Below are 12,838 nucleotides of genomic sequence, written 5' to 3' on the forward strand. Positions count from 1 at the left end.
CATTCCTCTATGTTTCAGCTGTTGATTAAGAATTATAGACCTGTGAGCTTCTCAGTACTGCAGGTTGAGAATGTCAGTGCAAATATTCTTATACCTCTCTCTTTAAAAAAAAAAAAAAAAAAAAAAAAAAAAATCTACAGTGAGAGTGAAATGCTCTTTTATTTTATTTATTCCTTCCTAAGTGAGTACATTTAGGGCAGCAGTGGTTCAAACTTCCCCTGCATAACCTCCTTCTGCTCATTATACCACAACATCTGACCTGATATTTCTACAAGAGGGAAGGCATTCAGATTTGATCCCACTCTGCTAATCCAAACAAGGGTTTCAGTTGTGATGCAGCCAGGCTCCTGTCCATAAGGAACTGTACTGCTGACACCACTACCTCACTATAAATAGGCCAAATAGCCATCAATTGATAACAACTGATATTTGGTTAATATCAGTCTGGGCCAGATTTGAGGCATTGATGATGCAGAGGCTAATGACTCTGTATGAAATCATTCATTTATTTTAGACAATGCAGATTGATAAAAATGAATGGCTCTCTGTGGTTTGGAATCTTCCTTTTGTTTCTGCCTAGCATCATCATGCTGTCTCTGCATATTTTTATACTTCTATCATGCATTCACTTTTTAGACCCTACATTTCCCATCTTACACTCCCTGGGAATGATTTGCCTCTCATTTTAATGGGAAGAGCTTAGTGGAGACTGTTTCTGGATGACTGTTTGTATGATGCAATATCTCCCCAAAACCTGTTGCTAACACCACACATTTCACATGTGCTGAATGACTCTGCAGAAAACTGCAGAACTGAGACCAATTATTTCTGTAGGAAATGTTGCCCACAGCTGTGTTTCAGGGCATATTATTTGCATTAGATTTCAATGTGCTAATGTTGCATTTAGCTGTGGCTCATTTCAAGTGAATCTCACCATGATGATTGCAAAATTGAACCTATTATTAAAAAACAAACAAAAAATGCAAATAATGCCACAGAAAATCATACTAAAAATGCTAAAAAAAATATAATGTGCGTAACTTTTTGGACAATTAGTACATGGGAAAATAAGTGCAATTTATATAATTGTAAACGATTAGCATCTCTTAGCTCCAGTGCAGAAGCTAAAAGAGCAATTCTTGTTTGGTAATGGCTGTGTGTGTGGCCTTTCTTTGCATAATACTTCAGGCATGCAAATTTTAGTTGCTTAGACATACAATTGTTTAACCATTTGACCTTATGGGGCTGTTATAATGTGTTTCTTAAGTTATACTGCAGAAGTTAAAACATCATAAAGCTGAATTTTTAAAGTATCAGAATAATTCACTTTCCCCTTATTGACTGTTGATTTTTACTAGTCTAGCATTTGAAATTCGTTAAGTACATTGCACACACACTCACTTACATACAAATGTTTTATTATTGAAAATACCTCCGTGAGTGTCCCATAATGAAACCGCAAAGAAAGTACATATTAAAAAAATCAAGGCACAGTAGGGTGTTTGTCACAATATATTAATTGAAAATCTTTCCTCAGCCATCTTGAAATGTTTGCCAGAGCATAACTAAATAGCTGAAGAGGACTGTGTTGTAGAATATTCAGTTTTGTATATTACAATATACAGTTGTGGAAATTAACTAACATCTTTTGGTGCAAAACCTTTATTTAAACTTTGGATTTTTGTGTATGACTACAGTAGACAGAGAATATTTTAAAAGATCATGAGAAAAAAAGAAGCATTATTCAATAATACTTACACTTGGACATAATTGTTTAATTGACTTTTACAAAACACAATTGTACAGTAAACAGTTTTTTCCTCCTCAGTGACTGCAATCAATTCATGGGGAAGATGCAGTCTTTGATGAAGCTCAGTGATATGTTAGACTTTCTATACAAAAGCACTCAAGGTTCAGATGCTTGTTCAGTACAAGCGTTAGTGTTACACTGGAACAAACATGTTTTCTTCTGCAGAAAACTCAGGTATGTAAAATATATGACATGGCACAAATCCTGTTTTTCTTACATAAGTAGGCCCATGGGCATTAGGTTGCAAGTGAGCCCATAAGATAAGCAGCATCTGACCCTATGCATGTACTTAAAACTGAAAATATGAAATCTGACTGTAAACATCGCTAATTTTTGTTGTTTCCCCTTTGTTTCTGGATGAATTTTCTGCCCATGGACGTAAAGGCCAAATTCTGTCTTCATACCTGGTTTTATGCCCCATTGGGGCATGAAGTATGGCAGAATTTGGCCTATAGCTTTAGCTGTAGGTGAAGGCAGGAACAGTGGTTGTCTTTAAGTAGCTACCTCAGCATATGTAGTACTTCCATATATTTACTTAGGGAATAGCACAAATACTGAGGTAACATTTGTCTAGTTAATCAAGAGCTTGTCAAATCTTTTGCTCACACCTGAAAAAGCACTTTTGTGTCAGTATAGCTTATACCAGTTCCCCAGACGAAATGAGCTGTACTAAGAAAAGGACATTTGTGTTTAAATAACTGCATATGTACTAGGGCTTTTGCAGATATTAAAATGTCACTAAGAAAATCACACCCCTATGTGATATTGCTATACGGGTAAAAGTTACTAGTGTAGACCAGGCCTAAGACAACTGGCAGTTCATTAAGGATGGCCATTGAATAGTAGAGTAGGAGCTCCGAGTGACGGAGCCCCACAAAGCTCACCTGAAATACTCTTGCTGTTCCAGTCCCTGGCCTGTCATGAGAGGAGCTGCTAAAGGTGTGGGGTGGTTTGTGATATGAGGAAGTCTCCTAGATAAAAGTTTTGGGGTTCTCACTTTCAGCTGCTAAGGCAGGTGGTAATGTAGGTCTCAGAGATGACTGGCTAACAGCAGCCCTCTACCAACTGACCATTTCCTCTCTCACACATTCATTCTTTCCTCCTTTGTTGTTTAAACCTCAGTTCCCTCTCTAGGATACAGGGTGTTATTTGCACCGATACTGCTGTAGAAATGGGTATTAAATTGATTGAGAACTGAATTGCTGTAGCCAAGATGACTAGAAGCCATTGAATTAGACCATTCTGCCCCACTATGGCTGGGGATATTAGAAAGTGTAGCGTATGAATTGAAGCCTACCATATTCTGTCCCATTTTGTCAGTGGGCTCAGCGCTGAGTCCCAAAGGAATGGATCGACTCACCGAGTTAGAGCCATTAACGTACGCAGCCATACTGGAAAGGAAGTTGTTGAAGCAGGGGCTGCTGGAAGATGATGGAGAAGATCTCTTGTCGGGTGAACTGTCAGCTCCAGGTGAGGAGCTTTCCAAGAGATCCTGGTGTTCGGCAGCCTTGGGACTGCCACTTAAGGCACTGTCCTCTGATTTACCAGATGCAAGAGATGCTGTGCTGGACCCAATGTCAGACTTCCTTTTCCTCTTCCGACGGAAATTTCCATTGTCAAACATCTTCTCACAATTTGGGTCCAGAGTCCAGTAGTTCCCTTTTCCTGTTAAAAGAGAGAAGCAGATTCTAAATAGAAAGACAGACACCGGCAGCAAAGAATAGATCCTCTGGGTTTAATCTCAATCTTTCTGCTTCACAAAAATAATAATAAAAAACAGCAATTGTTTGATATCCTGCGAAGAAGTCTCTGGTCTTCAGCAAAGGCTGAATCTTTGGGCCAGATCCTTCTCAGTTCTTGCCAAGGTAAAACTTTTAATGAAGTTGATGGGAATTTTACTTGAGTATAAACTTCAGGACTTCACCCTTTGTGTTGGCAGCACAGGGACCAAATCCTTGCAGCCCCATAGGGTCAGTGGCATAGCATTGATTGCTAGACAGAGCAGAATTTGCCTCACAGTGACACACACAGTCATTCAGCTGGCTTCAAATATGTCCCAATAGATGTTAAAGCAGCAGAGAATCCTGTGGCACCTTCTAGACTAACAGACGTTTTGGAGTGTGAGCTTTCGTGGGTGAATACCCACTTCGTCAGACGCAGGTAGTGGAAATTTCCAGGGGAAGGTATATATATGCTAGCAAGCAAGCTAGAGATAATGAGGTTAGTTCAATCAGGGAGGATGGGGCCCTGTTCCAGCAGTAGAGGTGTGAAAACCAAGGGAGGAGAAACTGGTTCTGTAATTGGCAAGCCATTCACAGTCTTTTTTAGTCCAGAGCTGATGGTGTCACATTTGCAAATGAACTGAAGCTCAGCAGTTTCACCCACGAAAGCTCACGCTCCAAAACGTCTGTTAGTCTATAAGGTGCCACAGGATTCTCTGCTGCTTTTACAGATCCAGACTAACACGGCTACCCCTCTGATACTTGACACCAATAGATGTTGCTGGCTAACAAAAAATAAAGGAACAGCACTGTCAAAAAATCAGCCAAGCGTCTGGGGACAGGCAAGCAGTGATGCTATTTCTAGTTTAAAAGCTGACTGTTTAAACCAAGCAAAGCAAACAAACAAAACCTTTCTCTGTTTTTGAGCATTGTTGTTGACTCCATAAAGCAAATGAATTTTCCTTGACAATTTCCTTTTGTCTTAATGTATTTCCATTAATTACTGATTCACATACAATGTGCCAAATAGCTTTTGAATGTCTCTTGCTCAACTAGACTGCTTGTGTGCTTGTTAAGCCATGTGTGCTCTGCACACTGATCAATATTCAGGAAAAACTACAGCAGAGAAAAATTGCCTCCTGTGCCAGGCATGCATCATTAGCTACACTGTGGGTCAGAGTCAGATCTCAGCTACATGGGTGTGAATTTCAGAGCAACTCTGCCAAAGACAGCAGAATTACTTTGGATTTACACTGAGGTGAGACCAGAATCTGGCCCATTGTGTCTTTTTACAAAATATATACAAGCGTTCGGGGGCGGGGACCGGAGAGAGAAAATACTTAAAAAATGTACCTGGATCATCTTCGTCTCTGGGCACTTTCTTAAAGCAATCGTTGAGAGACAGGTTATGCCTTATGGAGTTCTGCCAACCTGCCTTGCTTTTGTTGTAGAAGGGGAAGTTGTCAGCCACATACTGGTAGATCTGGCTGAGTGTTAGCCTCTTCTCCGGTGCTCCATGGATGGCCATGGCGATAAGCGCAGAGTAGGAATAAGGTGGTCTCACCAGCTTCATCAGCTCCTCTTGGGAAGGGAGAGGGAGCCAGCCCAAATCAGTACCCCCCAAACCATGCATGTTAGGCAAGAGCTGCCGTTGCATCCCATAGGACTGAGGGATGAAAGGACTGGTGTTGGATCCTGGTAGGTATGATGGTGGGGTAATGGAGGGTCCATTTAGCCAGAGGTAAGGGTTGGGAGTGGTGTAGTCCCCAGATTCAAAGTTTGTTGGTCGTTGTGGGCTAGGAACGTTCTGTGGATGGAAAAAGTTTTCATAATAGATGTTCATCTCGGGAGGCTCCTGGCCAATATTTGGAAATTGCGGGCTGCAGCGTGGTGGAGAGTGTGTCTGCAGATCAAACGAGCTCATAATCTAGCACTAGCAGTCTACCCAGTTAGAACACACCTGGGTTAGCCCTTTCCCGAGACAGGTGCATCACCTGTGCCCTTCCTCATATACTTATGCACCTGTAAATGTTTAGGTTTGTGTTCCGTGCTCCGCCCAGTCTGCCCTGACTGGCTGGAGATTAGAGAGATATCCTTTTTGGAATGTTGGCAGTCCAGGCCAGTAATTTATGTCACATCAACCAAATGTGAAAGTTACAACTGTTTATCTTTTTAAATGAATGGAGGAATTTTCCACTAATATGACTGACACAAAAAAGTTTAACGTGCTTTGAAGTTAAAGTTCATAACCAAAGTAAAAGCCACCTTCTCCTACTCTTTTACAATACAATACTAGCTTGTAGTGCGTCTTTTTTAAAAGGCAACAATTATGTCCAGCTGTGTGTAGCACTTTAAGATGCAAAAGTCATTTTCACTGTGCAGTAAACAGTAGGTACAGCATAAAAGGTCGTATCTTCTTTGCCTTTGTAATTTTAACTGCACGCTACTATACAATTCCCTCTAGATTTACAGGCACTCAGAAAATGACAGGTTCTGCAAATGTTTGCTCATGTGATCAGTCTCACTCAGTTCAGTGGGATTACGCGCTTGAGTAAAAACTACTCAAACTATGTGCAATAACTGCCCCTAGGTGAAAAGTGATTGGAAGTAATATTTGCTGCTTCCTCCATAACACTACCTTCTCTGGCCTGATTCTGCAAGCTGAACTGTATGGAGTCAAGGATCTGCCCTGTGTGGCTCAGGGGTTATCTGATCAGGAGATCATCTGCCCTTAGAACCCCCTTAACAGAAATTCCAGGAAGAAGAGAGACACTTTTAACAAAGCTCCTATTCCATCATACATTTAAAGAGCTTTAAATAGAACTGATCCCTTAAAATCAGAAATTGTTAAAAAAAAAAAAAAAAAAAACCTTAATTGGCAGCTTGTATGTACAAAGAAGGAAGAATAGAGTTGCAACCCCCAAACACTTTTGCCAGCATGTGGCTAGCCCTTAGATTGTTAAATTGCTTGCTTAGGGGTTAAAACCCGAAGTGTACTTTCTCTCCAGGGACTAAGCAGTAAATAAGATTTAGATTTTTTTTCTTCTTTCTAAATGTATTCATCAATACCTGGCAGAAACCTACCCACATTCTTTGGAAATATAGTCCTCCTGAGTAATGCATGTATTACTTGATCGATTCAAAGACATGTGAAAGTCCTTATTAATGAAAGAACATATTTAAAGCATGCTGTGTTAAGATGACTTTTAGATGGCACTGGGTTCATGTGATTAATGAGAAGTCTGGCCTTTGACATTTGGTTTCTAATTCCTGGCTCTGCCACAGATAAATTGTGTGATTCTGGCCAAGTCATTTAACTTACTGTGCCTCCATTTCTTCATAAGGGTGTTGGGAATTTTCACTAATGTAATGCTTGTAAAGTGCTTTAAAATGTTTGCATGGCAGTGAATAGAGAAGCTCAGAGTAGTAGCTGAAGAATACAGGAATACACACTAATTCAGGGCAAGCCAAACTTCTAGTCCAGCAGCATCACTTATTTTTGAATGGACCTATTATTTTGCTTGCTTCCACTGTTGGCCTTGATTTTTAAGCCATTCCCAATAGGAGCAAGCGTTGACAAACAAGTGCATATTTTGATTTGAACAGTTCCATTGACACTTGCTGGGGGATAAGAAGTTATATAAACATGGGACAGGCCACACAAAACAGGCAAACTTTCGCCGCAGATGTGGGGTAGTCCTCAGACTTTCCTGTGTGGCTGGCAGTACAGAAGAAGTGTGGGCTGAATTTAAAGCAATTTTCAGGGAGGGGGAAAAAGTGAACGCTTGCTCTCATGAATTATATGTTCCCAAAGTTAACTAGCAACAAATCTTCAGTTTGTGAGAATCCTAATATACCCCCAGTAAAATGCTGAGAAAAATTGTTTGCAAGTTTCCTGGTGAATCCAGTAATGTATAAATATATATTAAAAGTCCTTCTGCAATCCCACAAATTTTATCCTACAAACAATCCTTACTCACACAACTGAGTGCTGGAAAAAGCATTGCTTGTACGAGTGCCACTTTAAAAACTTATCAGTACTTAAGATCTAGTGTGAAATAGATGGAAAATGTTAGACCCTACAAACTAATTACCCTATGGCTACAAAATGCGTGAAAAATTTGCTAATTCTGTATTACTGTGCCTGCATGCAGGACTTGAAACATTTTGGGTTTTTCATTTCAGGTAGTAAAAGTTCAGCCTGCTGCACTATGGGCTGTGATGAGCAGTTTCTAATTGCGTATTCCCTGGAGTGTTGTGTGCTTATTTACAGTTAAATACACTGAAATGAGTGTTTGGCATATACATTCTTTGAAAGGATGCCAGACTTTGCAAGAAAAGAAAAGAGTCACTTGTGCAACCACAGACTCAAGGAGGTTGTAAAACTTTCAGTGAACTAAGCTGTATGAAGTTGCAAGGCAGTGCGCTGCGGCAAGGTCAGAACCCCAGCATGCTGCAGCTAGCCAAGAATGGATCTAGCCCCTGAGCTTTACCAGATATGACGTGTGAGCTAGCAAGCAAAGTATCACAGTATACAAAGCAAATAAAGTAAAAGCCTGATGAGAGTCCAAATACTGTCCTGGCTGTCCCGTAGCACTAAGGTGATGCCTACGCTACAGACTTCTGCTGGCATAGCTATATCATGTGTGATGAGAGGTGATCTCTGACTAAAATAGCTGTGGTGGCACGGTGCATCTAGAGTAGATGCAATTATCCTGGCAAAGCTGTGCTTTTACTGGTATAAGTGTCTTTCATTTGAGAGTATGTGCTATAAGCTAGAGCTCTGAGCATGTACGAGTGCCATACCAGAAGTGCTTTGCTGGTATAGCATACCAACACCCATCAAGATCTCTTAATGTATGCATGGCCTAAGGGTAGATGATAGAGTTACAGCATTGTTGATGTTGATTCTAAAAATCACAATGCACTAAGCTTTAATGCAGAGTCTCTGGTTAATGTGTTGTGTTTCACATAACAAGTATTTTCTTACTAGAAGAATACACTTGATTGTCCAAACCCTAATTAACTGAAAGTCCTGGCCAACCAAAGGTTGCGCTCTGGAGGGGTTGTGCTTGGAAGCTTCACTCTTGTACTATCTTAAATGACACTCTTAACTTCTGCAGGGCTGACACTAAGTTCCTGTAGAGTGGTTAAATTCCACAGGCCTGCAGCTCAGCTCCTGCCACGCTCCTCTCATCCTGCCAAACTTTAGTGTTGTGCCAGTCCAAAGCTTCCCAACACCCCCCTTTTGCTGAGCAAGCTGCCTGTAATGAACATCCCTGATTATCTGAACTCCTGATGATGCTAAGATATGGCATATTTCCACAAACCTCCTTAAAACTGGGATTCTGATATACAGGGCATTTCATCCTGAAGGTCTACATTCAGCACCACTGAAATGCAGCCACTGCTGGGGTGGATAATGTGCCTGCAGTCCGAGAGGAAATTTGAAGCCTGAACATCTACACTGCTATTGTTAGCTCCGCAGCACAGGCCCTGCGACATGAGTCAGTCAACCCTGACTCTGAGACTCTCTGCTGTGGATAACTTTTTTGCTGTGTAGACGAAGCCTTTGGTAGTATTAGCTTAAGTTATTCCATGTAACAGGAGCTTAGTTAACCGAACTTAGAATTGAGATGTTAGGCCAATGCTTCTTTTAAAAATGGTTAAATATAGTGATGGAAATATACCAAAGTTGAAGGAATGCACATTCAGGCTGTCTTGGTCTCCATATAAGTAAATATAATTCAGCTACCTCCAAGCATGGTTTATCATCACCACTCAATGCTCTGTTAAAGAATGAATTTGCAAAGGCTACAAAATACCATCACAGATGAAAGATGTGGGAAAAAGACAAGAGGTGTGAAAAAAAAGAAAAGAACAAAACAACTTGCAATTCAGTGTACCGGGACATCCAGCATTTTCCAGATGCATTTAGGGACTCCTTACACTCTAGAAGGCGCTTCCCTAGAATATAATTTCCCTCCATACTGTGTCATTATCTAAAGACAACTATCCGATATACAGCTGTGCACTTTTTTAAAGGTCTTCTTCCTTTGTTTGGGAATAGCATTCCACTAATCCTCCAGCAAGTGTCTACATGAAGGAAATATATTAGACCATCAAAAGAAAAATCAGCAGGAGATAGCCAAAGAAAACACTTGCATCTGAAGGCCATTGCAAACCATCAAAAAGACTTGGTGAATGTAAAATAAAATACCACAGATGAAGAAACCTGAAAAAATGATTCCCAGAAATGCATGTGCTGAAAAATGAAATTCATGGTGCATGCAGTAATCCCTGGGTCTTTGCTATTAATGCTGCAAAGCTAGCAGCTCAGGTCCTCATGCTGGCTGCTCCTTCATCCCATTAGATCAGTTGGATTTAGGGATGGAACTGTAGTCAGTTCCATGGGGAAGAGAAAATTTGCTCTTCCAGTACACGAGATTCTACAAGGAGGTCCCATGTGGATTTTCCTCTTTCTGGTGGGTAAAATCTAAACTCTTTTAATTAGAAGGAATTAATGTGTATATTGAATATTCCACTCCATCATACTTTGACAGCCTCAATGCAGCTGCCACCTCCAAAAAGGGGAAATGATTGCCTGTTTCAGAATGTTTGATCACACTTGTACACCTGCCACTCTTAATATTTGTTGACTACCCAGATGAGCAGCGCTGAGATCAATTACAGCATCTGTGTGAATATTAACTGTGTTGCCTGAGTAAATTAATCTGTACACATCTTCATTCTTAGCCAGAAATCCTTCAAGATCCTTTAAACTGCCTTATGTTTTTTTTTATGAGTTTTATATAGCAAATTTTAGAGAGAGAAGAAAAATCCACTGGTAATTTTATTGCCACCACAAGCAACTCTCTTATGCTAACTGTAAGAACTACAGGTTTTTATTGTCCAGGTATTTGCCAAGCATGTAAATTAAAATAAAACAACGTCTCTCCCCCAAAACTTAAATGGAACTCTCATTCTAAAATGCAGCAAAATAGTTGCATGCATTTAAAACAAGCAAGTCCTACTTTTCTTATGTTCTGGCATACAGAGCCACAATATTTGACAAATAACTTGCTTGTATTTGCTCTAATACAAGGGTGGCTAATATTGTGGCTAAATATCTCCCTCTAGTGGCAACATCTGAAAATGTATTGAAGTAAATTGCACTTCAATCAAACTTTACTCAGGCAAGTAGTCCAAACTGAGTAATATAGTTGTAGGATTGAGCCCTTTATAAATAGCAATCTGGTGATTGTAAACTTTTCCACTTGTCCTTGATGCCAGGTCATAAGTCCAGTATTTGTTTTAAAATTCTGGGCAGAGCTGTGTGTGTGTGTTTTGAGACTACAACATCTTTCCTTCCTTGCCTGTGTCTCTTAACTTCTCTCTGCCTTAGCTGCTATTCATTTCTAAGAGTATTTACTTAACTCTATAAGGAGTTTTAAGTTACAGCTTGTATAAAAGATTATATACAATCTCAGGGCTCAGCTCAGCCAGTGCTCATGCATATGCTTAGTGCAATTGAAGTCACGTGCATAAAGGTACTATCCTACATAAAGACTTATAGAATCAGGACATAAAATTGTATCGTTGAATCTTATATACAATGCAACTCCATCAGTCAGAAAAGTGATCTCTCTTCTCTACCACCTGCTACCTTCTGAACTACAAATATTATGGAAATAAACAGTCACTTCATCTACCAGACATTTCTGAGAAAAACCTTCCATAAAGGCTTATTTACAAGTTACAGGCCACAGAAATTAAACAGACCTAGAATGGGCTAGTATATTTATGAGTGATAATCCAGCACTGAGTCACATTCCCTCAATGGCCTTGGGCTAATCCCTTCTGTCTTTGGTGTTAAGCAGAGGGAACAGTTTGATTGAGAGAATAGATTCCTCCTTGCTTTCTAAATGTTGTCAGGCCAGAGAACATAAAGCCCCCCACTTTGGGATAGACTGTCCTATTAATACTATTTACACCTTCACAGAGACTAACTCACCTTTGTGTTAATGGGCCTGAGGGAGCTCAGCTCTCCCTGCCCTCCTGCGTATTAATTGCCTGATGATATAGAATGCAACAGGTGAGAGAATCTGCAGGGGGTGAAGGTTGAGAGTTTGGGGGGCTCTGGTTCTTCCCACCAGTAGTCAAAAAGCAGCCCTGCGAAAACAATTCTTCCTCCTGGAAGCCCCTTATCTGCCTTCTTTCTACTACAGGAAAACGTGACCATGCTGGTCCTGTTGCCTCCCCTTTTTCCAGGGGCCTGAGGGGAAAGGAGAAGCCTGCTGCTTCTCTCTCCTCCACAGGTGAAGGGAAACTTCTCCCTTAGCCAGAACCTAGAGGAAAGAGAATGTCCTTGTCAGCTCCCCCTCCCTGCCTTGAGCTCCATAGTCACTAGCCAGGGAAGAGCCCACAGTCCCTTCCCTTGCACTGCTTCTCACTTCGCACTCCCACATACTCGTTAATTTGGCTGGCTTTGGGCCTGCTGCCTAGGGACAGGGACTCTCTACGGACACACACTCTTCCCTGTGCCCTCCCCACCACATGCTGTCACTTCACCATATGGCGTCAATCCCAATAACAACCTAAAACCAGCCAAACTCGTAAGCTCCTGTACCTTGTTTTGTTCATGTTAATATGCAAGCAAATGAGTTGCTTTTGAATGTACATACCCAGTTATGTACCTAATATGGAGATACCTGATTAGCATGAAGATTTTGGATATCTGTGTTTATAAGTGAGGTATGCACAACTGTATGTATGTGACAGCATGTACCTAACTTAGAGATCTGACCTTAAAGCTCAGGAAATCATTTGCAAAGATACTATACATACAGTACAGCCCCAGTTTAATAGAAAACACCCCCCCTTCCTTATGTGTGAAATACAATCCTTGGCACACTGTGGCTCAGAGCTGTCTGCCTCCTGGAAAAAAAATCAATTGCAAGGGAACATTAATGATGATTCTGTCCAAAGAGCAACTGGATTAAACCATTCTATTTGCTCCCATCAGGAATTCAGGCTAGTTTTCACCCAGCGTTATCAAGTATATAAAAGCCGTGACTTATCCCAGCTTTGTTTGCTGAGCAGTTATTCTTTTAAAGTGTTAATCTTTAGCACATTCAGTGTCACGTTAGTAAATCAGAGTACAATATTGTAACAGCCTGAGTCAACAGAGAACAGAACAGCCTCTCTTTTTATTATAGAGGAGCAAATACTGTAACATTGCTATTCTGTAGAACTCTGGGGTGATGGGAGGCAAGGTTAGACCTTGACTTTGCGCAGTGTTCTTCTT

The 12,838-nt window shown here is 40.7% G+C and overlaps 1 protein-coding gene across 1 annotated transcript; it reads right to left on the reverse strand.

The window, feature by feature from the left end:
• Positions 1–1,498: 1,498 nt before the first annotated feature.
• FOXI1 (forkhead box I1) lies at positions 1,499–5,494 on the reverse strand. The gene is made up of 2 exons (XM_032803691.2): positions 4,885–5,494; positions 1,499–3,475 (listed from the first exon to the last, which is right to left on the reverse strand). Exons 1-2 carry the CDS (start codon positions 5,453–5,455, stop codon positions 2,922–2,924), a joined length of 1,125 nt encoding a protein of 374 aa, XP_032659582.1. The 5' UTR covers positions 5,456–5,494; the 3' UTR covers positions 1,499–2,921.
• Between the last annotated feature and the right edge of the window lie 7,344 nt (positions 5,495–12,838).

Source organism: Chelonoidis abingdonii, chromosome 7 (assembly GCF_003597395.2).
Source record: "Chelonoidis abingdonii isolate Lonesome George chromosome 7, CheloAbing_2.0, whole genome shotgun sequence".
Taxonomy (NCBI): domain Eukaryota; kingdom Metazoa; phylum Chordata; order Testudines; family Testudinidae; genus Chelonoidis; species Chelonoidis abingdonii.

Bases quoted from the DNA above. Each gene is read 5' to 3' on its own strand.
- FOXI1 (XM_032803691.2), bottom strand. From the start codon at position 5,455: ATGAGCTCGTTTGATCTGCAGACACACTCTCCACCACGCTGCAGCCCG. The intron at 3,476-4,884 runs GTACATTTTTTA...CTCTTTTAACAG, and splicing joins CAGAGACGAAGATGATCCAG to GAAAAGGGAACTACTGGACT.